A 24,572-nucleotide genomic window follows, 5' to 3' on the forward strand; every position below is an offset into this window, starting at 1 on the left:
TAATTCAGTGTTTTCTGCATGCTACACAAACATCATGACTCTTACACATTTACAGAAACAGGTGCAATAGATTTACATCTGAGGCAAATTTTTAATGTAAATTAAACAAATTAAAACACATAATTATTTGCTTTAGTTCACAAGAAAACATTTGTGTTTCCTATGAGTAAATATTATAAACATTGAAAGCATAGTTTGCATTGTTGTCTCTTCCAGATCGTTTAGTTTTAGGAAAATATTCAGCACTTTTCCATCCATTAAAGGCCACAGTGATCACTGGCTGTCAAGCTCAATTGAGTTCTCTGTTTGGTTCATTTAAGTTGCATATTAGTTTCAGTCATGTTTGTGTATTTCAACCCTGGTCCCCTCACGCACACTTGTGTAAACGTGACTTTTCAACAATACCTGTTCTTGTCTTAGGACAACTTTGATCAAATTTTTGATCCACTTTAGCATGGTTGAACAACCTCAAATTATGTTTGAAAATATTCATTGATTTTTTTTATTATTTAAGTCACTGTCAGTGGAAAGACCAGAACACAGAGATAAGTTTCACTAAATACAACATATATACTGATAAACAAGGAAGACAATGCAGAAGTGGAGATATATTCTTGGTAAATCGGCTCGGTGGGGAAATGTCCAGGGTGGTTAGTCTTTGTTTAGTACAAGTACTCCAGTGGATGTGAATGAGCATGGAGATAGCAGGTTAATGTTAATTGTCTTCATACAATTATTATTATTATTATTTTGCTGTTGTCGTTTTTGTTGTTGTATATAGTAAGATTGTTCAGAGCTCTGTACGTTGGTCACTATAGCTGCAGTTTTTGTGGTTGTATTACAGAGATGTTTGTTTATAACGCATTAAAACTTAAGGAAAGAACCACAACTATATGTATTTTCTTGGATAATTACAGTATATCCATTCATGTGATCACCACCTCATTGGCGCCGACGCTGATTTATGCACTGCTGCCCTTTTGTTGATGTGATTGCTTTCAATGTTTACCTCATTTGTAAGTCGCTTTTAAAAAAAGCATCTGCTAAATGACTATATGAAAATCAGCTTTAGCTTAAAGATCACATTTACATTGTCTAACAGCGGTGTAAAGATAGCATTGGTTTTCATTTCTAGAGATAACTTCTCATTTTTTTTTGTCTTTTGTGGCGTGATGTCACTGTAAAGATGAGCAATGTGCCAATGATGATACAGAACTGCACAATGTTACACTTGATGTAATGTCAACTAAGATGTAAGAGCAAACTTAAGTAAGGATTCACTTAATTTGTAGTTTATAATAATTTGTGAAATGTTTTAATCCCCTCCCCCACAACACCAACCAATATACACATGGCTAAAAGCTATTATAACTGCGAGTATAATTTCAGTGTAATAAGAGGGCCATTCCACCGAATCAGTGAATTTGCATGTTGGAACTCGTCAAAATTGAAGTAATTTATATATGAAGAGTTTTATTGCAAAACGAGATAACTCATTTTTTAAACATTTTTGTCAAAACATGTTTATCATTATGTTATTATGTTAATATTTTGTTTCATGGTGCTGCTTAGCTGTATTTTTTAAGTTATGAAGGTTTAATAAAAAAACAAACCAACTGCAGTTGAATTGATATTAATTGGAATGCACAACCAAAATATATATCACTAAATCTAATAACACACATATTTTACTTTTCAAAATTAGTATTGGTCGATCTCAGGTAACTACTTCATTTTTAACATGGTTTCTTAATGGAGGCATTTTGGTAACAGGACTGAGTTTTTAGCATAGATTTAGCAAATACATTATGGGCTGGTTTCCCAGACAGGGATTATTTTAAACCAGGACTAGACCTTAGATTAATTAGAAAATAGAACTAGTTATAACAAACATGCCTTACTAAAAAGATTATGTGCATTTTGAGGCAAAACAAGTCTGATGTATTTTAAGATATGTCAGTGAAATTTGTTTTCCGTTTGAATAGCTCTATTTTAGTCCAAGACTAGTGTAATCCCTGCTTGGGAAACCACCCCTAAATATTTGACATTAAATATGTGCTTATAGCATAAAGACACTGAGCAAATTCTAGTGTTTTATCAATTTATTTTTTATAATAAACCAATGATATCAAATAAAGGTAACAGGACTGAACACTCGCAGTGATAGCATCAATATAAAATATACAGAAAATAAATTTGTTTATCACAAAGGCTTTAGACCCAGATGATGTGACTTCCTCTTGAAAACGTGATTTGTAAAATATTTAGATTTTCAGATGGGGAAGTGTCGGGTAATAGGACTGAATGAAATCCTGGGGATACAACTAGAAATACTGTTTGCACTATTTATATCCGATATGAAATACACTAACTTTCGCCACATACAAAGATAAGCAATTTAACTTAAATATCACGCACCACGTGTAAAGAAAACCTCTTTTCTGGAAAGTGTGGGTGGCTCTTAAAAGAGCCTTTGGGTTCAGATTGGGTACTTTCGGCTTTACTTGGAGCTCGTGTATTTGGTGACGGCCTTTGTTCCCTCAGACACGGCGTGTTTGGCGAGTTCACCGGGCAGCAGGAGACGCACGGCGGTCTGGATCTCTCTCGAGGTGATGGTGGAGCGCTTGTTGTAGTGAGCGAGACGAGAAGACTCACCGGCGATGCGCTCAAAGATGTCGTTGACGAAAGAGTTCATGATGCCCATCGCCTTTGAAGAAATGCCGGTGTCAGGATGAACCTGCTTCAGGACTTTGTACACGTAGATGGCGTAACTCTCCTTCCTGGACCTCTTGCGCTTCTTTCCACTCTTGGCGGCGCTCTTGGTGACGGCTTTCTTTGAGCCCTTCTTGGGCGCGGGCTTTGCTGGTTCAGGCATTAATATGCTTCAAATCTCAGAACAAGAAACTGAATAATCAAGTGACCGCGTGCAGGGTTATTTATCTCCAGCTTTATGTAAATTTTAATCAAACAGGACTCGCGCTCTGATTGGGTGTCTTTGTTGGCCGCACCCTTAAAATGTTTCTATTGGTCTGGCCAGGCTGAAAGAGAGCCAATGAAAAAGGTCCACCCACAGGCTCGCGTTTGAAACAGCCCCCCCACGTGATTCAGTTCTTTGTTTCATTTCCCGCTCTTTTCGGGAGTTTATTTTTGTGATTTTCTACACAAAATGTCTTATACTCACATTATTGTGCGTAATCAATTACATATTTTTACCGAAAGTGTTTGGTAGAGAGTGCAAGGAGTTACTATTTTCTATTTACACTACAATGCTTAGAAAACACAACTTATCCATGCTTAAATCAAAGTCTCAAAAAAATACCATCCTTTATTTTTTATGTTCGACATTTTTTTTATAAATCAAACAATACACACCATTACACAAGTTCTATTGGGAATTTTATTGGTTTTAATGGAGAATTGCCAAAACACAAAGTGTAGTTGTTATAATGGTAAAAGCTAACGGTTCCTCTTGGTATTTTAATAGAAACCATCAGAATTTTCGGCAATATTTTATCAGCCGAAATACAATTAACAACAGCGTTATTTAATCATGTTTAGAATATTGAGCTCTTTGTGCGATAATATGGGTGGCTCTTAGAAGAGCCGTGGGGTTTTGGTTATCTTTTGTTCGTTTAACCTCCGAAACCGTACAGTGTGCGTCCCTGTCTCTTCAGCGCGTACACGACATCCATAGCGGTGACGGTCTTTCTCTTGGCGTGCTCGGTGTAGGTGACAGCGTCACGGATAACATTCTCCAGAAACACCTTCAACACACCGCGGGTCTCCTCGTAGATAAGACCGGAGATACGCTTGACACCACCACGGCGAGCGAGACGACGGATGGCGGGTTTGGTGATACCCTGAATGTTATCACGCAGAACCTTACGATGACGCTTAGCGCCTCCTTTTCCGAGTCCTTTCCCACCTTTACCTCTTCCAGACATGATGATTAAACGTGTTGTTTGTAGAATGCGCTCGCTCGCTCTAGCAGGAAAGGACTTTTACTTATGCCTACAGGACCTTGTAGAAACACACAGACACGAGGGCGGTGTCAACATCACGTCACGAAATGTATCTTCCTCACAATTTGCGGCTCCGCCCTTCTTCAAAGCTTTCAGTAAATCGCTTCACAATGCAACTTGAGAAAAGGACTGTTAAAGATTTGCAAATAAAAAATATAAACTAAATGTTACGTGCAAAATAAAACTACGGTGCACTTGAGCAAGGCACAGCCACAGTTCCACCCAATGCGCCGTAACGATAGCTGCCCAATGCTCCGGGTGCACACTAGGTCACATTTCAATTGTGAATCCAATACTTGACAAATACTTTCACAAGTGTCAAGTCACTTTAGAATAAAATTATGAAATCCATAACAGAAAATATGTTTTGGGTAATATTTTAAATATGGTTTATATGAACTCGGTTTTAATATGACTTAATTAACTGTCCCCGCGGGACTCAAGGTTAAGACAGTACATGGCAGATAAGAACCAATATTGTAATCACGCATCATGGTTTTACTGACACACAAGTACAGAAAAACGGTTCAGTGCGTAACGTTACTGTAGGCTACGTTACGTTATCATCGGAAAACAATGGAAATCATTTCGTACAGTGGATTGGGTGGCTCTTAAAAGAGCCGTTGGGGTTAATGTTGTAATGCGGTCTTAAGCGCGCTCTCCGCGGATACGGCGGGCCAGCTGGATGTCTTTGGGCATGATGGTGACTCTCTTGGCGTGGATGGCGCACAGGTTGGTGTCCTCGAACAGACCGACCAAGTAAGCCTCACTGGACTCCTGCAGGGCCATGACAGCAGAGCTCTGGAAGCGCAGATCAGTCTTGAAGTCCTGAGCGATTTCTCTCACCAGACGCTGGAAGGGAAGCTTGCGGATCAGCAGTTCGGTTGATTTCTGATAACGGCGGATCTCTCTCAGAGCCACGGTGCCGGGCCTGTAACGATGAGGCTTCTTCACTCCACCGGTGGCCGGGGCACTCTTACGGGCGGCTTTAGTAGCGAGCTGCTTCCTAGGAGCTTTGCCTCCAGTTGACTTACGTGCGGTCTGCTTGGTTCGGGCCATTGCTGCTGAAGTCTCTCAAGCGCTCTAAACAGAACAATGACTATTTGGTCCCTGCTGCCTGCTTTTAAGGACTAGAATGAGAACTACGTCAGCGAAACAGAGGCATGTGATTGGCTAATGCGTGAAGTCTCTTCACGACATGGGGCCAATGGCTGCGCGATATCGATTCAAAAGAAAATGGCTGAAGAATATTACGTTTCCTTTGTGCTTTTACTGATTGAAAAACGACATCAAATGCAAACATATTTTCATCAATCCCACATGAACAAAAGGTTTCAGTAACGCATTTTACCAGTGAAGAAAGAAAATAGTACTTTTAAAATATTAAATTTGTTCCAAAGGGGTACAGTAAAATTTGAAATCATTCATGAAGTGCGATAGATTTGGTTTACAAAGGGCCCATTTTGTGTGTGTGTGTGTGTGTGTGTGTGTGTGGTACTTTCCAAATAAAAACACTTTATAATATATTCTTAATTCTGAATGATCTCTCAAAACAAATTAAGCACATCAAATACAATATCTAGTACACTACCCAATTTTCTACTAATATATTTTATTTTTTCTGTCCACAAAATTCACAAGCATATAAAACATTAAGCTCAAATCTTTCCAAAACATGTTTAACAAAATTAATTCTATGTAGAACTTTGTAAGACTTTAAAGACCTTAATTTTCATTACTGACGCAAAACTTTATTATCTTTGTTCCTTTCTATAATTTCATTTGTTAACGTTGATAGGATTACAATAACGATAGGATTCAGTCAATTTTCTAATTTGCACTTTAATATTATATGTAAACAAATGCAGAAATGTATTTTGACATTATATATTGTTGTGTACAATTACACTAAAATAAACTCTTCAACATAAACCAGCAGCACTTGTGTTCATTTATTTGGTCTTGGCGGGCTTCTCGGTCTTCTTGGGCAACAGCACAGCCTGGATGTTGGGCAGCACGCCGCCCTGAGCGATGGTCACACCGCCCAGAAGTTTGTTCAGCTCCTCGTCATTGCGCACCGCCAGCTGCAGATGACGGGGAATGATGCGAGTCTTCTTGTTGTCACGAGCGGCGTTTCCGGCCAACTCCAGGATCTCAGCGGTCAGATACTCGAGCACTGCGGCCAGATAGACGGGAGCACCGGCACCGACACGCTCAGCATAATTGCCTTTACGGAGGAGTCTGTGAACACGACCGACGGGAAACTGCAGTCCAGCTCTGGATGAGCGAGTCTTGGCCTTCGCTCTCGCCTTACCGCCGGTTTTACCTCTTCCACTCATTTTAGTTCTAATAAACAAGTTCTAATAAACAAACTCAAAACAGAAATTTAAGTCATGTAGCTGGAGCCTCTCGTATTTAAACCAGTCTGTTAGTGGCCTATTGGTTGGATTCGGTTAAACCTGTAAACCAATCAGTAAACTTCCCTCCAACCTTCAACCCCACCCCTCAACCTCCCTTCCTCTTATACAACACTGTTGTCTGTTCAGGAATGAAATGAATGTTAATTAAACAAATATTAAAATATAAACCCAAAACAAATTTACTCCACACTGGTCTTTATTTGAGGAAATAAACTACGAGGCGAAGTTCTTCAGATTAACTGTGGAGGGCAGTAATGCACCATTGAAGTGTCTAAACTGCCGCAAATTATACAAGATCCCAAAACGAATTACATTCATGTCTTTACTCTGCGTATTAAAAAAAAAGCGGATTCATCAGACCCTTACAAAAGTTAATTATGTTTTTGTATTAATGTGTTTTTGGGGTAATAATTTACCACTGCCAAAACCAATTATTATTTTTATGATGTTACATTCCATTGTTAATTTCACCTAAGCGCCACAAACAATTGTCTTTGATTCAATTTAATATAATCAGAAAACGATCCAGCCAAATACTTAACCATGATCGACTGTCCCACGTATTCATTTTACCGTTCAAATTAAACTAGAGTAAAGTATAAACACATCATAACATGCAGATCTGAAACTCTTTTGTGAGGTGGTGGGTGGCTCTTAAAAGAGCCGTTTGTTTACAGAGTAAAACACCTCAGCTGGTGACTTTACTTCTTTTTGGGTGCGGCCTTTTTAGGCTTGGCCGCTTTAGGCTTTGCCGTCTTGGGCTTCACAACCTTCGCCTTTTTGGGACTCTTTGCTGCTTTCTTAGGAGCCGCAGGCTTCTTTGCCTTTTTGGGGCTCTTGGTTGCCTTCTTAGGGCTCTTCGTTGCTTTCTTAGCGGCTGTGGCAGCGGGCTTCTTCACCTTCTTCGGAGATTTCTTTGCGGCGGTCTTCTTTGCTGCAGCAGTTTTGGGCTTCTTGGCAGCTGCGGGCTTTTTGGCTGCGGGCTTCTTTGCTTTAGGAGCGGCCTTCTTGGTCTCTGCTTGCTTCTTGTTCAGCTTGAATGAGCCAGACGCGCCGGTTCCTTTAGTCTGAACCAATGTGCCTTTAGTCACCAGACCCTTGATGGCGATCTTGATGCGGGAGTTGTTCTTCTTCACGTCGTAGCCGGCGGCGGCGAGCGCTTTCTTCAGGGCAGCGAGGGACACGCCGCTTCTCTCCTTGGAGGCTGTCACAGCTTTGACGACGAGCTCGCTCACGCTCGGACCCGTTTTCTTCGCCTTGGCTGCAGTTTTCTTCTTGGGCGCTTTGGCCGGTGGAGCAGCTGGAGCTGGAGCGGTTTCTGCCATTCTTCTAAATAGATCTGAACTGTCACAAGAACTGAACTCGATCAGTAATGCTGGACTGCCGAGAGGCACCGCGCGTTTATACAACACATGAGAACCTTATAGACTCAGTCTGTCTGTGACTGCGCGCCTTCTCGAGTTGCCAGCGACTGTGTTTTCTCCTCTGAAATATCGAATAAAATCCGTGGTGTTTAAGAAGTTTAGCGAGGTGAAAACAGCGCGAGCACAGAGCTGAGACTCAGAGCTTTATTTAGAGACCAAACTACGCGACAGTAAATTCTTTATTTTGGCACAATCAGATCAAATAAACGGCGAGTATCAGTCTCCGGAAAAAGCAGAAGACGGATTTCATGTGATTTATTTCTGCAAACTCTGATGGTAGACCGAACGCGTCTTCTTGTTATTCAACACTTATGTTAAAAAAACACTTGCGTGAAATTCAAACCATTCAGGGACTCGTGGAACGTTGCATAAACCAGTTGTTTTGGCCAGCCTAAAACACAGATGCTCGCTACCTCACGCTGTATTGGTCTTATATGTCTCTGCTTTATTGATATGCGTTTGTTATATGTGCACTAGTCGAACTGTGAAAGCAGAGCGAAAAGTTATTGATTTCATAAGTGATTACGAAGCAGAACATGTAGGTAAGCAATACGGCCACATATGTGTCACTAATGATGACATGCGTCCTCCTGTTATAAGCAGCTGATCATTCAGGCCTGTTTAAACATCAGTGTGATCCGATTCAAACGCTTTTTGAAAGCCAAAACATTACACACCATAATAGTCACTGCAATGTCCACTATTATCTTGAGGGGAAGGATTATGAGCAAAATGAAATTTGACTTTGAAAAGATGCTGGCATCATTATTTTATTTTTCACACAGAGATCTCTATATCTTATACAATCCTTGTTGCATTTCAATAGTGATGCCTGTAACTCGATGAGCATTAAAGACATAATAATAATATTAACATCCTTTCAGATCCTGTGGCTGGTTGCATAAACTGTTTAGTCTTATAAGTTAGACTGTTTAAAGTTGGGTACATATTTATAAATGAAAACTGATCTCATTTCAGTCCGAAAAGTTAGACTGATTACCCCTAACTAATTGCTTGCAGGTCAGACTAGTTCTTAAGACACCCCATTCATAAAACTTTAAAACTGTATAATGTCATCCGTATGTGACGTTATATGGCTCTTTTTTTCGAGTCACCCACCACCTCATGAAAGAGTTTCCATAACTTGCGAAGGTTAAATGAATATGTGCGGTCGTGGTTAAGTATTTGTCTGGCTTGTTTCTATTATTTCTCAAAATATTTAGATTTAAAATCGATTCAGAGGAAATTGTTTTGTGATGCTTATGTGAAATTACCTTTATGGAAATTAACCATAAGCAAAAAAAAATAAAATGTCTTTGACATGGTTAACTTTTGTGAGGGTGTGATGAATATGTTTTCTTGAATACTCAATCACAGCAAATAAGTGCATGTAATTCGTTTTGGGTTTATATTTAAATTTTTGATAAATTAACATTAATTTTATTCCTGGACAGACAACTGTATTGCATAAGACGAAGACAGACTGAGGGGGTGGGGTTGAAATTTGGAGGGAAGTTTACTGATTGGTTTACAGGTTTAACAAAATCCAACCAATAGGCGACTGACAGACGGGTTTAAATACGAGAGGCTCCAGCTGCAGTACTTACATTTCTCTTCTAAGTTTGTCTTAGATCAGAACTAAAATGAGCGGTAGAGGTAAAACCGGCGGTAAGGCGAGAGCGAAGGCCAAGACTCGTTCATCCAGAGCTGGACTGCAGTTTCCCGTCGGTCGTGTTCATAGACTTCTCCGTAAAGGCAACTATGCTGAGCGTGTCGGTGCCGGTGCTCCCGTCTATCTGGCCGCAGTGCTCGAGTATCTGACCGCTGAGATCTTGGAGTTGGCCGGAAACGCCGCTCGTGACAACAAAAAGACTCGCATCATTCCCCGTCATCTGCAGCTGGCGGTGCGCAATGACGAGGAGCTCAACAAACTTCTGGGCGGTGTGACCATCGCTCAGGGTGGAGTTCTGCCTAACATCCAGGCTGTCCTGCTGCCCAAGAAGACCGAGAAGCCCGCTAAGACCAAATGAACGAACACAAGTTCACTTAAACACAAAGGCTCTTTTAAGAGCCAACCACTCGATCAATAAAAGAGCAAAATGAATACATAGACGTTTGAAATGTGAATGATAGTTAAAATCAATTCTTTTGGATACGTTTAAACTAGACATTCGCGTTATTGCGAAGTACTGCTGATTTATGTTAATGAGTCTATCTTTGGTACACACCAATATCTCAAAATACATGTCTGCATTCGTTTACATATAATATGAAAGTATAAATAAGAAAAGTGTCTGAATCCTATCGTTATTGTAATCCTATCAATGTGAACACATCTATGAAATTAGAACAAAGGAGTTGCGAGAAGTTTTGTGTCAGTAATGAAATTAAGGTCTTTAAAGTCTTACAAAGTTCTACATAGAATTGATTTTGTTAAACATGTTTTGGAAAGATTTGATCTTAATGTTTTATATGCTTGTGATTTTTGTGGACAGGAAAAAGAATAAATTATATCGGTAGAAAACTGGGTAGTGTGCTAAAAATTGCATTTTAAGTACTCAGTTGGTTTTGAGATTATTCAGAATTAACAATATTATACTTTTTTTTATGTAACACACACACACACACACACACACACACACACACAAAATGGGCCCTTTGTAAACCAAATCTGTCAAACTTTATGAATGATTTCAAATTTTACAGTACCCCTTTGGAAAGAAACACATTTTTTTGTATTTGTTTTCCTCTTTCTTCACTGGTAAAATGTGTTACTAAAACCTCTTGTTCATGTGGCATTGAGCAAAATGTGTTATATGAAATATGTTTGCATTTGATGTCGTTTTTCAATCAGTAAAAGCACAAAGGAAACGTAATATTCTTCAGCCATTTTCTTTTGAATCGATATCGCGCAGCCATTGGCCCCATGTCGTGAAGAGACTTCACGCATTAGCCAATCATATGTCTCTGTTTCACTGACGTAGTTCTCATTCTAGTCTTTAAAAGCGGCCAGCAGGGCCCGAATAAGTATTGTTTCGACGAACGCTCGAGAGATCTCATCAGTAATGGCAAGAACCAAGCAGACCGCTCGTAAATCTACTGGAGGCAAAGCTCCAAGGAAGCAGCTCGCTACTAAAGCCGCCCGTAAGAGCGCCCCGGCCACCGGTGGAGTGAAGAAGCCTCATCGTTACAGGCCCGGCACCGTGGCTCTGAGAGAGATCCGCCGTTATCAGAAATCAACCGAGCTGCTGATCCGCAAGCTTCCCTTCCAGCGTCTGGTGAGAGAAATCGCTCAGGACTTCAAGACTGATCTGCGCTTCCAGAGCTCTGCTGTCATGGCCCTGCAGGAGTCCAGTGAGGCTTACTTGGTCGGTCTGTTCGAGGACACCAATCTGTGCGCCATCCACGCCAAGAGAGTCACCATCATGCCCAAAGACATCCAGCTGGCCCGCCGTATCCGCGGAGAGCGCGCTTAAGACCACATTACAACATTTACCCCAACGGCTCTTTTAAGAGCCACCCAATCCACTGAACGAACTGATTTCCATTGTTTTCCGATGATAACCTAACGTAGCCTACAGTAACGTTACGCACTTAGCCGTTTTCCTGTACTTGTGTGTCAGTAAAACGCTGAAAAGTGATTACAATATTAGTTATTTTCTGCCATGTACTGTCCTAACCATGAGACCAGCAGGGACAGTTAATTAAAAAGTCATATTAAAACCGAGTTCATATAAACGATATTTAAAACGACTAAAATAATACCCAAAACATAATTTCTGATATGGATCTCATAATTTTATTCTAAAGTGACTTGACACTTGTGAAAGTATTTGTCAAGTATGGGATTCACAATTGAAATGTGACCTAGTGTGCACCCGGAGCATTGGGCAGCTATCGTTACGGCGCATTGTGTGCAACTGTGGCTGTGCCTTGCTCAAGTACACCGTAGTTTTATTTTGCACGTAACATTTAGTTTATATTTTTATTAGCAAATCTTTAACAGTCCTTTTCTCAAGTTGCATTGTGAAGCGATTTACTGAAAGCTTTGAAGAAGGGCGGAGCCGCAAATTTTGAGGAAGATTAATTTCGTGACGAAATGGCGACCCCGCCCTCGTGTCTGTGTGTTTCTACAAGGTCCTGTAGGCAAAATTAAAAGTCCTTCCCTGCTAGAGCGAGCGCATTGAGATGGGTCTGTCTGCGGACCGCAAGAGAGGGGCGTGCCGTTAAGGGGCGTAACTTTTAGCAGTGGGCGTAACCTTAAGTTGTCCAAGTTACACAGAACCACGCGAGACGTCAGGACGAGATGTTGTCATTCTGTCTTCTCTTCTGCCCGCATAGAGATACGGCGGCTAAAGGCGTTATTAAAGTTGCTCATCCAAGCGCCCTCATGTTTGTTCGTACCAATTTTAATGGACGGGAAGCCTACTGACGAACATCCTTTTCCCGAGAAATGGTTCGGCTACGACACATGTTAAGAAGTCACGCCAGGGGCTGAATTAAGGTCGACCGTTTCAGGTAAGCTCGCTAACGTTAGCTATGTGTTGTTAGCCTAATGTTAGATTTGTGAAGTCCGTTCTGTGATTACACTTATGATCAGTAACGAGTAGTTAACAAAATGCAACAAATCTTGCATGAGTTTCATTGCTCACCTATATATTTTCCTGTTTACGATAGTAACGTTAGATATTAGTACATTAGAATCTTACAGTTATTCCTGTAAGTTGTCGACATTTCAAATGACAGTTAATTAATTAATGACCTATTAAACGTCATAATAACACTGGAGTTAAAGAATGTGTGTACTACTGTCTCGTTTTTAATGTATCTCTCTCAAACCCTGTTCTGTTTAAGTATGGGTGCCATTGTATATTCTCATAATGTAAGCTTATTTTAAGTACAAATGTAAAATATGTTTGTTTATGGTTATTATTTTCACAGCTGCATTGATGTGAAGTGATGCAGTGGACAACTTGTGAGGGTGATACCATCCACATGCACCTTAACTGTGATGCAGAAATATAATAGGATGATCCATCTGTCTACACTTCAAACTCACAACTCAACCTTAAACAACCCATATCTGTTATGGTAAAACAATGTGGCGGTTTTCCAGACAGGGCTTATACTGTTCCCGGGCTAAAATGCATGTTTGAGCTACTGTAATTAAGAAAACACCTTGTACTGACACATCTCATATCAGTGCCATTGTTTTGTTTCAAGATGCACACCAGTCTTGTTTTTGTAAGGTTTGTTTGTAAAAACGAAAATGTCCTAATATAAGTGCCCAGTCCTGGTTTAATCTAAACCATTGGTGACCAAACCTGTGTCTTGAGATCTACTGTCCTGCAGAGTTCAGCTCCAACCCCAATCAAACACACCTGAACCTGCCAATCAAGCATTTCAGGGCAACCTTAAAATTATAGTCAGGTGTGTTTGTTAAAGCTGGGTTGGAGCTGAAATATGCAGGAGGGTGGATCTCCAGGAACAGGGTTGGTCACCCCTGATCTAAACAAAGGGTTTCCAAACTGTGTCCTGCAAAGTTTAACTCTAACCCTAATCAAACACACCTGAAGCAGCCAATTAAGGTCTTACCAAGCATACTAGAAACTTACTGGCAGGTGCTCTGATGCAAGTTGGAGCTAAACTCTGCAGGACACCAGCCCTCCAGGACTGAGTTTGGGCACCCCTGACTAAGCCCTGCCTGGGAAACTGCACCAGTGTGTTGAGCTGGCACCATTGGACATTACTGCTGCTGAGAAATAAACCACATTTCTCAGCTCTACACAGGGTTGACATCGGATGCATTATTATTATAAAATGCATTCATGTGCACTTTACCAATACTGTACATACATCAACAGCTTCCAGCTATACACTTGGGATCAGCTCCTGATGCCTCTCATAATGCTTTGTTATAATTTATGGCAGGGTGATCTTGCTGAAAGGATATTTTTATAAACCTTTACAATGTCACCAGATGTTACCTGTTGTGAATAATTATTTTATAAACCTTTACAATCTCACTAGTTGTTACATGTTGTGGATAGTTATTTTTATAAAGCTTTACAATGTCACCAGATGTTACATGTTGTGAATGTAAAGGTTTATAAAAATAACCAATGTCACCAGATGTTACATGTTGTGAATGGTTATTTTTATAAACCTTTACAATGTCACCAGTTGTTACATGTTGTGCATAGTTATTTTTATAAACCTTTACAATGTCACCAGATGTTACCTGTTGTGAATAATTATTTTATAAACCTTTACAATCTCACTAGTTGTTACATGTTGTGGATAGTTATTTTTATAAACCTTTACAATGTCACCAGATGTTACATGTTGTGAATGTAAAGGTTTATAAAAATAACCAATGTCACCAGATGTTACATGTTGTGAATGGTGATTTTTATAAACCTTTACAATGTCACTAGTTGTTACATGTTGTGGATAGTTATTTTTATAAACCTTTACAATGTCACCAGATGTTACCTGTTGTGAATAATTATTTTATAAACCTTTACAATCTCACTAGTTGTTACATGTTGTGGATAGTTATTTTTATAAACCTTTACAATGTCACCAGATGTTACATGTTGTGAATGTAAAGGTTTATAAAAATAACCAATGTCACCAGATGTTACATGTTGTGAATGGTTATTTTTATAAACCTTTACAATGTCACCAGATGTTACATGTTGTGAATGTAAAGGTTTATAAAAATAACCAATGTCACCAGATGTTACATGTTGTGAATGGTTATTTTTATAAACCTTTACAATGTCACCAGTTGTTACATGTTGTGCATAGTTATTTTGATACACCTTTACAATGTTACCTGTTGTGAATGGTTATTTTTATACACCTTTACAATGTTACCTGTTGTGAATGGTTATTTTTATACACCTTTACAATGTTACCTGTTGTGAATAGTTATTTTTATAAACCTTCACAATATCACCAGATGTTATCTGTTAGCCATTTCTTATAAAACCACGTGAGCTCTGTAGATTCCTCTTAAAACTTAAAAAGAATTAAGTCTTTGCAAGTTTGCAAATTAATTTCATCTTGGTTTAATACATATTAAACTGTCTGAGGTGCACATTTACTTAAAAAAAAAGACGAAATCACCCTCATTGTGTAACAGTTCACGATTTAAATATTGGTATGCCAAGGTACTTTAATAATTTTAGGTTGGTAAATATGTCCATATATGCCGTATGTGGCCATATTGTCTACCCACGTTAACAATGACGATGGATGAGACAATATAAGACCATCCGAGCGTCTTATGAAGCTTCCTCCGTGCCCTCAATTTAAAACATTTACGGCAGTAACGTTATTTGTCATTACGCTAAAGTTGAAAGAGAGCTATAAACAATCGTCTTACTATTAAACTAGCTATCGGATGTGCCGTGTCAGTTTAGCGGAAGTCGGACATCTCGCGGGATTCTGTGCGACTTGGACAACCTCAATTTCCGCCCCCTGCCAAAAGCCACGCCGCCCAACGGCACGCCCCTCTCCCGCACTCCGCAGACAGACACTATTGAGCGCATTGTTTAAACAACACGTTAGATCATCATGTCTGGAAGAGGTAAAGGAGGTAAAGGACTCGGAAAAGGAGGCGCTAAGCGTCATCGTAAAGTTCTCCGCGATAACATTCAGGGTATCACCAAACCCGCCATCCGTCGTCTCGCTCGCCGTGGTGGTGTTAAGCGTATCTCCGGTCTTATCTACGAGGAGACTCGCGGTGTGTTGAAGGTGTTTCTGGAGAATGTTATCCGTGACGCCGTCACCTACACCGAGCACGCCAAGAGAAAGACCGTCACCGCTATGGATGTCGTGTACGCGCTGAAGAGACAGGGACGCACACTGTACGGTTTCGGAGGTTAAACGATTAAAAGAAAAGCAAAACCCAACGGCTCTTCTAAGAGCCACCCACATTATCACACAAAGAGCTGAACCTTCAAAACATGATTAAATAACGCTGTTGTTAATTGTTTCCCGGGTGAAAAAAATAATACCGAAAGTTCTGATGGTTTCTATTAAAATACCAAGAGGAACCGTTAGCTTTTACCATTAAAACAACTACACTGTGTGTTTTGGCAATTCTCCATTAAAACCAATAAAATTCCCAATAGAACTTGTGTAATGTTGTGTATTGATTGATTTATATTAAAAAAAAATGTCGAACATAAAAAATAAAGGATGATATTTTTCTGAGACTTTGATTTAAGCATGGATAAGTTGTGTTTTCTAAGCATTGTAGTGTAAATAGAAAATAGTAAATCCTTGCACTCTCTACCAAACAGTTTCGGTAAAAATATGTAATTGATTACGCACAATAATGTGAGTATAAGACATTTTGTGTAGAAAATCACAAAAATAAACTCCCGAAAAGAGCGGGAAATGAAACAAAGAACTGAATCGCGTGGGGGAGGGTCTGTTTCAAACGCGAGCCTGTGGTTGGACCTCTTTCATTGGCTCTCTTTCACCCTGGACAGACTCTGAGCTGACCAATAGAAACATTTTTGGGGTCGGGCCAACAAAGACACCCAATCAGAGCACGAGTCTCGTTGGGCTAAAATTTACATAGAGCTGGGGATAAATAACCCTGCACGCGGTCACTTCATTATTCAGTTTCTTGTTCTGAGATTTGAAGCATCATCATGCCTGAGCCAGCAAAGCCCGCGCCCAAGAAGGGCTCAAAGAAAGCCGTCACCAAAAGCGCCGCCAAGAGTGGAAAGAAGCGCAAGAGGTCTAGGAAGGAGAGTTACGCCATCTACGTGTACAAAGTCCTGAAGCAGGTTCATCCCGACACCGGCATTTCTTCAAAGGCGATGGGCATCATGAACTCTTTCGTCAACGACATCTTTGAGCGCATCGCCGGTGAGTCTTCTCGTCTCGCTCACTACAACAAGCGCTCCACCATCACCTCGAGAGAGATCCAGACCGCCGTGCGTCTCCTGCTGCCCGGTGAACTCGCCAAACACGCCGTGTCTGAGGGAACAAAGGCCGTCACCAAATACACGAGCTCCAAGTAAAGCCAAAAGTACCCAATCTGAACCCAAAGGCTCTTTTAAGAGCCACCCACACTTTCCAGAAAAGAGTGTTTTTTCTTAAGCAAAGTAACTAAGTTAGCTGCTGTAGTTAATAAAAAGGTTAACTTGTACAATTTAAAATGAATAAACCGTTTAATGTAAAATATGTGCATACTCATTAAATCTATAAGTTAGAACTGCAGAAATATACTCACTTTCTGAGATTTAGTGTCAGTTTCTCAGACATTTATGGAAAGAAGCCTGGCGTGAAGTTTTATTTTGCTTTTTGTCACCAGATGGCAGCAGTCTGCCCCAAATGCTTGATATTCTTTCCACATTACCTGTTTTGCCTATAATAACTTACATTTGTTAGAGATTGTATACTTAATAGAAAATTATATTTGGATTAAAACTGGTTTAATTTCCTCAGATTTTTCCACTTTCCAAGTCTGTTTAAAAAACACTTGCAGTATCTATCGTTACATTAGTCAGCCAAACTATATTTGTGTTAAGCTTCCTGTGATGGCTCATTCATAGACAATGATAATATAGTGGTGGTCATATTTATATTTATATATTCTTTATAAAGCAACGTGAACTATTTTACTAATTAACGTATGTAAAATGTCAATACCTTCCTATTTTGTTTTGACATTTAGGGGACTTAAACCCTCCATAATTTCATCCTGCTTATATATCACGACACACTAAAGTGTATGCTATACAAACAAAAGTTTCAGTATCAATATTGACAATGCTGGCCCCATTTCTATGTGGTATCAGATAGATACAAAATGTTTGTGTTTCGCCCATCTCTAACTGATGCATATCCTCCCCCTTCATCACGTCTCTAAACACGCATCAATCTTGGTATTATCATTAAATTATTTTAAATGTTTACTTGTTTCAGACAGTATAAATATTTAGGGTTTTGAATGCACTTATTAATTTGACAATACAGAATAAACTTTACACACATAGTGAGGAAAGAGGATATGCCATTTCACTTAATTATTCTTCTCCATCATCACCTTCAGTGTTATCTGCTAAAACGTTAATAGAAAAATGTAAAACAGGAATTAATATTTTACATTGTTTATCAGGGGTTGAATGAGGAGCTTGTAGAATATCACTGAAAAGAAAATACTTGGGTTAGCTCAAGTCTGGAATATGGGAGTATAATTTAGGGATTTATATCTGAAAACCTTCTTAAAAAGACTGGAAAAAAATCCATCTCCCATTGCAACCTTGCACTTGGAGAAATTCTTCTTACCTGCAAAGGTATATAAGCTAAGAATAAACTACTCGGCTAATTTAAAATGGCATAAAGAAAGTCACATAGTAAAGGGAGTAATGAAAGAATGCTGGGAACATGAATAAGAATATTAAAATCTTTGGATGGACTGCTAATACACTGCAAAAAAAAAAAAAAAAAACTTTCTTACATAGTATTTTTGTCTTTTATTTCAGTAGAAATATCAAAAAATTCTTAAATTAAGATTTATTTTCTTGAGGAGCAAAATCGCCTAAGAAAATAAGTCTAGTTTTTTAAGTGAATTTGTGCTTAAAACAAGCATAATTATTTGCCAATGGGGTGAGAAAAAAACTTGAAATAAGAAACACTTTTACTGCAAAAAAATGATATTTTGGAAAAAAATCTTAGCATTGTCTTGTTTTCAGTACAAAAAAAAACTAAAATTCTTAAATTAAGATGCTTTTTCTTGATAAGCAAAATGACCCAAGAAAATAAGTCTAGTTTTTAGACCCAAAATATCAAATTTAAGTGATTTTGTGCATAAAACAAGCAAAAAAAAAAAAAAAGAATAAAAATCTGCCAATGGTGTAAGCAATTTTTTCTTGAATTTAGAATTTAAGAAAAATGTTCAAGATTTTTTGCTTGCCCCATTGGCAGATTTTTTTTATTTTTATTTTTTGCTTGTTTTATGCACAAAGTCACTTAAATTTGATATTTTTGGTATAAAAACTAGAATTATTTTCTTGGGTCGTTTTGCTCATCAAGAAAAAGCATCTTTATTTAAGAATTTTTAGATATTTCTACTGAAAACAAGACAAAAATACTAAGTTAGAAAGTATTTTTTGCAGTGCAGGAAATTGACAAATTGGGCATATAAACGTATAATGTTGATTTAAAGCAAGGAGGAAGTATAGTTCCATTATAAAATGTGTTAAATAAATCGGGCTATACGGGATCATTTAGTTTTTTTGTTTCTTTTCTTGATGTCCTTGCAAATCTGTGCTCCAAACTCCAGTCCAGTAGGGGGCGGTAGTGCAGCATAAATTTGTTTGCCAACCGCCATAAAACATCAAAAGAAGAAAAAGGGCGTTTCTCAACACGAAAGCTGCATCCTCCGGAGGTCGCATATTTATGCTGCATACGTCATCAAGCCAGGTTTATTTCAGTTATATGAGCATTTAATTCACAAGTCAGGAGCATATAACAACAATTTACGATTAAATAAGAGTACAAGTCAACTTCATAATTGTTAATCTTCTGAACAAAGAAAGTCTTGATGACGTATGCACCCTGCATATGCGACCTTCGGATTGAGAAACAGCGAAGTGTGATCAGCTGGTGAAGACTGTTGTCCGCGTTTGTATGCTGCTGAAATATAAAGTTAATGCAAGTAAGTGCGAGTATTATTGTATGCTATCATGTTGATGCTGATGTTGATCGCGGTGTTCCGTTTCTTTTCTGCAGATTCATTTTTATGATATCGCTAAGTTAAGTGTAACTGTGACGAACAAGTTTAGTTATGCTAATTATTAATATAACGTTAAACCCATTTTTACTCGTCCGGTATTCTATTATTCTTGTCACTTTAAAAAGATAACATTTCTGTTAGATATGTTTGTGTTTTATATCTATCTTTACTGCTAATGCCATTGCTATGCAGTTACTTTCTGACAGCTAATGTTAATGTAAATCTGAGAATGATGAATATTTTTGATTATTTATCTTGTTTCTTTGTAGACCATTACATTTAATTCATGTCATATGAGTGGTATATACAGCATATATTGGATTTAATCTCTCCTGATTCTCTGACTGGAATCTGGTCTATATTTGACCGCCTTAACCAATTAAACTAAAATGTAGGGAGGTTTACTACAAACCCTAAAAATGTGAGAGATAAATGCCAAGTTAAAAAGTTTGTACTAATTTGTAATCCTGGTTGTTTTGGGATTACAAGTGATTAATTTGACAAGTGACATTAAAACACACAAAAATGACAATTTATATATTTAATTTGAACCTTTTTAAACTTGTTATTTACAGGTTTGTAACATACTACGTTTTTCTTTCAATGCATTGTAAATATAAATGCTTTAAAATATATTTCAGTATTTGGCCATTTTTGTATATTTGGAAATAATATATTTTTACACAGCTACGCCCTCAGTTTCTAGTACATCTATAAAGTTTCTTCACAGCTGTGTCTGTATCCTCTGATGTGACATTTCAATGTAACCACAACTAGTTTTTGTCTTTCAGAGCTCAGAAAATGTCAAGCGTTGTGAGTTATAGTTTACTGTTAGTGATTTGTTTCAGTAGCTTCTCATTACAAGATCCACATTTGAAAGGTACGTATTTGTTTACTTTTACTTTTAAAAAGATGTTATTTACACAACTAACAGAAAGAGTAAAGTTTTTAAAGAAAAATCAATTAAGATTAAAATATTAATGTTGTCTTGTTTGACTTTTTGTGTTTGAAAATTTGGAAGAAAAGTGCTACTAAATGTGGACTTTATTTGGTTTGATGCAGACCAAAATGTTTATAAAGTTTATTTTTCAGTGCAGTTTCATTGCACTTTTATATTTAATCATCCGACTCATCTTTAATATTCAATAAAATGCATTGAGTCTTCTGTGTTAGGTTGTCATTATTAATCATCTCACCTTGCACACTAAACAAAAGCTGTGATAAATCATGACTTACACTTACATTAATACTTACAATATATCTAATCTGTTAAAAACATTTACTTTTATTTTCGTATTTACTTCCTCATTGGTCATGTGATGTCTTATCTTAGAGTACATAGCGAGTCTGAACTGAATGTATTTACGAAGTACAGAGACAAAAACAAATTTGTTGCAGTTTAATTTCTTCATGAACAGCTGCGGTGGTAGAGGGACATCTTGGGGAAAACGTCAGCATCCAGTGTTCTACTGAAGACAAGAATCAGCATGGGGTTTACCTGTGGAGGAAGAAACCAGAAGAAACAAAACCACAGATAATCTTCTACTTTTACTATGACGGCACTTTTACTCCTCATAAAGATGCAAATGTCACGGTACATAAAAGTGGTATGTTCCCCAGCCTCACCATCACCTTCCTCAACCTGACTGTGACAGACAGCGCCCACTACTGGTGTGAATTCAATCATGAAGAAAGAATCACGTTTAGCATGATCACATGGTTATCAGTGACGGGTGAGTGCATGTTAGCATAGTTTATTATAAAACATATATGAATGTATTTCATGTGTTGACTGTAAGATAGACATAAACTGAAATCTTTACCTGGGAAACCAAAATCGTGTAATGTGGACACTATATTTTCAGATCCTGCTGCATACAAAGCAGACAGAAACACAGAAGATTGTACAGACAATTGCCTGCGCTGTATTTAGCGTCATATTTCTATTGTGCATCATCGGTGTGATTGTGAAGGTCAGTACACACACGCATATACATATAAAATGCAAAACAAACAGTCAATGAAATTAATATATCGTGTAAGGAATAATTGACGACGGGCCATTGAATTATAAGAAAATAATGCACACCAAGGTGGTAATGCGGCCCGACACGAAGCGGAGTGCCGTTACACCGCAGGTGTGCATTATTTTCAAATAATTCAAAGGACCGGAGTCAATTATTCCGCTTATATCACGGTTACCACAAACATTGCTCTGGTGCCTATTTTTAAGACATTTGAAAAGATAGGTGTGCGGTTTACAGAAAAATAATCAACACCCATAGAACATTTCTCAGCCAATCAGAATGCAGCATTCAACAGACCCGTGGTATAAGTGAGGAATAATTGATGACGGGCCATTGAATTGTAAGAAAATAATGAACACCAAATATGTTAATGTGGCACGCCGTAAAGTGGAGTGCCGTTACACCACGAGTGTGCATTATTTTCAAATAATTCAAAGGACCGGAGTCATTAATTCCGTTTATATCACGGTTACCACAAACATTGCTCTGGTGCCTATTTTAAGACATTTGACAAGTTAGGTTTGCAGTTTACTGAAAAATAATCAACACCCATGGAACATATCTCCATCAGAATACAGCATTCAACAGCCCCGTGGTATAATTTAACAATAAACTCTGGGATGATTTTACTGTATGTTTGATCTCAATGTCTTTTAATGACTCACAACATGGGTCTAAAAATGTGTGTGAAAAAATCAGCCATACTGTACATGTACATATCTTAAAGGTATAGCGGAAGATTTTTCTGAATTATTTAAAAGAACCGCCCCTCCATATTTTTTTTAAAAATGCACACGCAACACTCTCCCTCCTCCCGAGAGGGAACGCCTGTTAAACGCGTGCACGAGACAGAGAGAGAGCATGCAGGAGCTCGGTTCTTCTCTTTGCTTTGTTTACAAGTTTCTGTCGGCATGTTTACCTTGTCTGTGCGGTTTGTGACTCGTGCCAGGGCTAGCATCGCTAATCATAGCTTACATCAACTTTTACTAGCAGTGATTTTAAATGGATTTCTCAAAATCGCATGACAAAATGTACCTTTCCAGTAGAAACTTCGCGTGGGAAGCCCAACCTGTCCTTTTAGCTCACGCCAGCGTGTGAAATAGTCTCCCATAAACACTCTGGTCTTGTTTCTTTCTTTATAGTCCTCTCTCTTCTTGTCATACAATTCGTAGACACTTTTTCTCTTGCGACCCTCAGACATTTTGGAAAAAAAAAAACACAGTGAGAACGCGAGCTTCAATGAATGGTTGAAACTGTAGCACAACACACATATACACGTGAAAGTGCACATGTGCAGAAAGCGAACCTAGAGGCGAGCACGTACGACGGTTATATGTCAACATATAATCAGAATGATTGACATCTGGGATGACCATCTAAAAAACGATTCGTTGGCTGAACAACCATAACTTATGAAAGTAATCGGATTAAACATAAAAAACTTAGTATTTATAATTTTTCAACCTCTACTTAACATATTTAGTATGTGTAACACAAAAATTTAAGTTACCAGGTGAACTTAAATGTATCCAAAAATAAAATGAAAAAACATAAGTAATGCTAACTACTATAACAATTGCATCAAAATTAATTAAATCTAGCATAACATATTAAGTAACTATAGAGCCACGTGATTTCCCATGATGCCTTTCCATCCAAAAATTATGACATCTGTCGTAGCCATTTTGTGAAGCACATGCCCTGTAAAAAATCCAACTTCAAAATGTTCTTTTAACAAAAAACAAAGTTTTTCTTGTTGAAGGGCATCAGTTCATTAATTTGTGTTCACTAAATGAAATAAGCATAATCATCCTGCTAACAAATATCATTTGTTGACTGGAGTTTTAAGTTTTTGTCCAATTTGTTTAACAAACTTGCCAAATTGAGTAATCTGAACAAGCAATTAAAAAAACAATGGTCTGAATAGTTCCCAGCATGCATTGCGACATGTTCACTTGTTTGGTTAATATTTACTAAAAAATATGACTGTTTTAATGTTTGCATGCTTTATTTATGTTGATATGTTGTTAATGTTAGTTATATGTTGTATTTAGAGTTATTTTGAAAAAAAAATGTTTATTCATTGTTACCATGATTGAGAAGTGTGTGTTCAGTGTAGAGGGCAACACAGTGGGTTAGCGCGCATCATTGTTTCCTCACAGCAAAAAGGTCTCTGATTCAAGCAAGAGCTAAGTCAGACAAAGACTTTGTTCAGGAGACCTTTCTACACTCCCACAGTCCAAAACATGCAGATTAGCTGAATTGGATATACTAAATTGCTCCAACTTCACTCTAAAATGTGTGTTGGATTTACTTAAAAAGTGTGATGCAAAAATGGTGCATATATATTTTAAGTAGTCCCAACTTGGAATAGTTTTGCCTAAAATAAACAAGAAAATATGTGTTATATGAACTTAAATATTTGAGTTCATCATCATTCTTTACTTAAAGATGTAAGTAAATATAACACAGGTTTTCTTGTTGATTTTGGGTAAAACTATCAAAGTTGGGAATACTTAAAAAGTGTGATGCAAAAATGGTGCATATATATTTTAAGTAAATCCAACACATCATTTTTTAGAGTGATGATCCACCCGGAAAACGAAAATCTATACCTTTAATATGTAAAAGTAGTTATGGCACCTTTGCTTGAGACTGGGGATGAGACATGGGTATAGCGGAAGATTTTCTTTTTACGGGTGGATCACCTATATTATTGGTCATCCCAGTTGTCAATCATTCTGATGATATGTTGACGTAAGGCCGTCGTACGTGCTCGTCCCTAGGTTCGCTTTCTGCATATGCGCACTTTCAGGTGTAGATGTGTGGTGACGGTTTCAGCCATTCATTGAAGCTCGCATTCTCACCGTGTTTTTTCTAAATGTCTGAGGGATGCAAAAGAAAATGTGTCT

The 24,572-nt window shown here is 38.2% G+C and overlaps 9 protein-coding genes and 1 long non-coding RNA gene across 10 annotated transcripts; 5 read left to right on the forward strand and 5 right to left on the reverse strand.

The window, feature by feature from the left end:
• Positions 1 to 2,453: 2,453 nt before the first annotated feature.
• LOC129432144 (histone H2B) lies at positions 2,454 to 2,902 on the reverse strand. The gene has a single exon (XM_073868340.1). It carries the CDS (start codon positions 2,873 to 2,875, stop codon positions 2,501 to 2,503), a length of 375 nt encoding a protein of 124 aa, XP_073724441.1. The 5' UTR covers positions 2,876 to 2,902; the 3' UTR covers positions 2,454 to 2,500.
• A 477-nt stretch (positions 2,903 to 3,379) lies between these two features.
• Positions 3,380 to 3,961, reverse strand: LOC129431965 (histone H4). Its single transcript, XM_055190088.2, has one exon. It carries the CDS (start codon positions 3,942 to 3,944, stop codon positions 3,633 to 3,635), a length of 312 nt encoding a protein of 103 aa, XP_055046063.1. The 5' UTR covers positions 3,945 to 3,961; the 3' UTR covers positions 3,380 to 3,632.
• A 661-nt stretch (positions 3,962 to 4,622) lies between these two features.
• Positions 4,623 to 5,091, reverse strand: LOC129431924 (histone H3). The gene has a single exon (XM_055190046.2). The coding sequence runs from the start codon at positions 5,079 to 5,081 to the stop codon at positions 4,671 to 4,673; it is 411 nt and encodes a 136-aa protein (XP_055046021.1). The 5' UTR covers positions 5,082 to 5,091; the 3' UTR covers positions 4,623 to 4,670.
• A 753-nt stretch (positions 5,092 to 5,844) lies between these two features.
• Positions 5,845 to 6,432, reverse strand: LOC129431930 (histone H2A-like). Its single transcript, XM_055190053.2, has one exon. The coding sequence runs from the start codon at positions 6,359 to 6,361 to the stop codon at positions 5,975 to 5,977; it is 387 nt and encodes a 128-aa protein (XP_055046028.1). The 5' UTR covers positions 6,362 to 6,432; the 3' UTR covers positions 5,845 to 5,974.
• Positions 6,433 to 6,592: 160 nt separating this feature from the next.
• Positions 6,593 to 7,927, reverse strand: LOC129431914 (histone H1-like). The gene has a single exon (XM_055190036.2). The coding sequence runs from the start codon at positions 7,765 to 7,767 to the stop codon at positions 7,144 to 7,146; it is 624 nt and encodes a 207-aa protein (XP_055046011.2). The 5' UTR covers positions 7,768 to 7,927; the 3' UTR covers positions 6,593 to 7,143.
• A 1,565-nt stretch (positions 7,928 to 9,492) lies between these two features.
• On the forward strand, positions 9,493 to 9,896 carry LOC129431936 (histone H2A-like). The gene has a single exon (XM_055190058.2). The coding sequence runs from the start codon at positions 9,510 to 9,512 to the stop codon at positions 9,894 to 9,896; it is 387 nt and encodes a 128-aa protein (XP_055046033.2). The 5' UTR covers positions 9,493 to 9,509.
• Positions 9,897 to 10,904: 1,008 nt separating this feature from the next.
• On the forward strand, positions 10,905 to 11,385 carry LOC129432145 (histone H3-like). Its single transcript, XM_055190357.2, has one exon. The coding sequence runs from the start codon at positions 10,932 to 10,934 to the stop codon at positions 11,340 to 11,342; it is 411 nt and encodes a 136-aa protein (XP_055046332.2). The 5' UTR covers positions 10,905 to 10,931; the 3' UTR covers positions 11,343 to 11,385.
• Positions 11,386 to 12,053: 668 nt separating this feature from the next.
• On the forward strand, positions 12,054 to 14,202 carry LOC129417686 (uncharacterized). Its single transcript, XR_012370589.1, has 2 exons — positions 12,054 to 12,384; positions 12,808 to 14,202. It is a non-coding gene; the product is annotated as an uncharacterized lncRNA (long non-coding RNA).
• Positions 14,203 to 15,423: 1,221 nt separating this feature from the next.
• On the forward strand, positions 15,424 to 15,808 carry LOC129431959 (histone H4). The gene has a single exon (XM_055190082.2). It carries the CDS (start codon positions 15,451 to 15,453, stop codon positions 15,760 to 15,762), a length of 312 nt encoding a protein of 103 aa, XP_055046057.1. The 5' UTR covers positions 15,424 to 15,450; the 3' UTR covers positions 15,763 to 15,808.
• A 683-nt stretch (positions 15,809 to 16,491) lies between these two features.
• On the forward strand, positions 16,492 to 16,960 carry LOC129431950 (histone H2B-like). The gene has a single exon (XM_055190073.2). The coding sequence runs from the start codon at positions 16,539 to 16,541 to the stop codon at positions 16,911 to 16,913; it is 375 nt and encodes a 124-aa protein (XP_055046048.1). The 5' UTR covers positions 16,492 to 16,538; the 3' UTR covers positions 16,914 to 16,960.
• The last annotated feature ends 7,612 nt before the right edge of the window (positions 16,961 to 24,572 follow it).

The sequence above is a fragment of the Misgurnus anguillicaudatus genome, chromosome 1 (genome assembly GCF_027580225.2).
Source record: "Misgurnus anguillicaudatus chromosome 1, ASM2758022v2, whole genome shotgun sequence".
Lineage (NCBI taxonomy): Eukaryota > Metazoa > Chordata > Actinopteri > Cypriniformes > Cobitidae > Misgurnus > Misgurnus anguillicaudatus.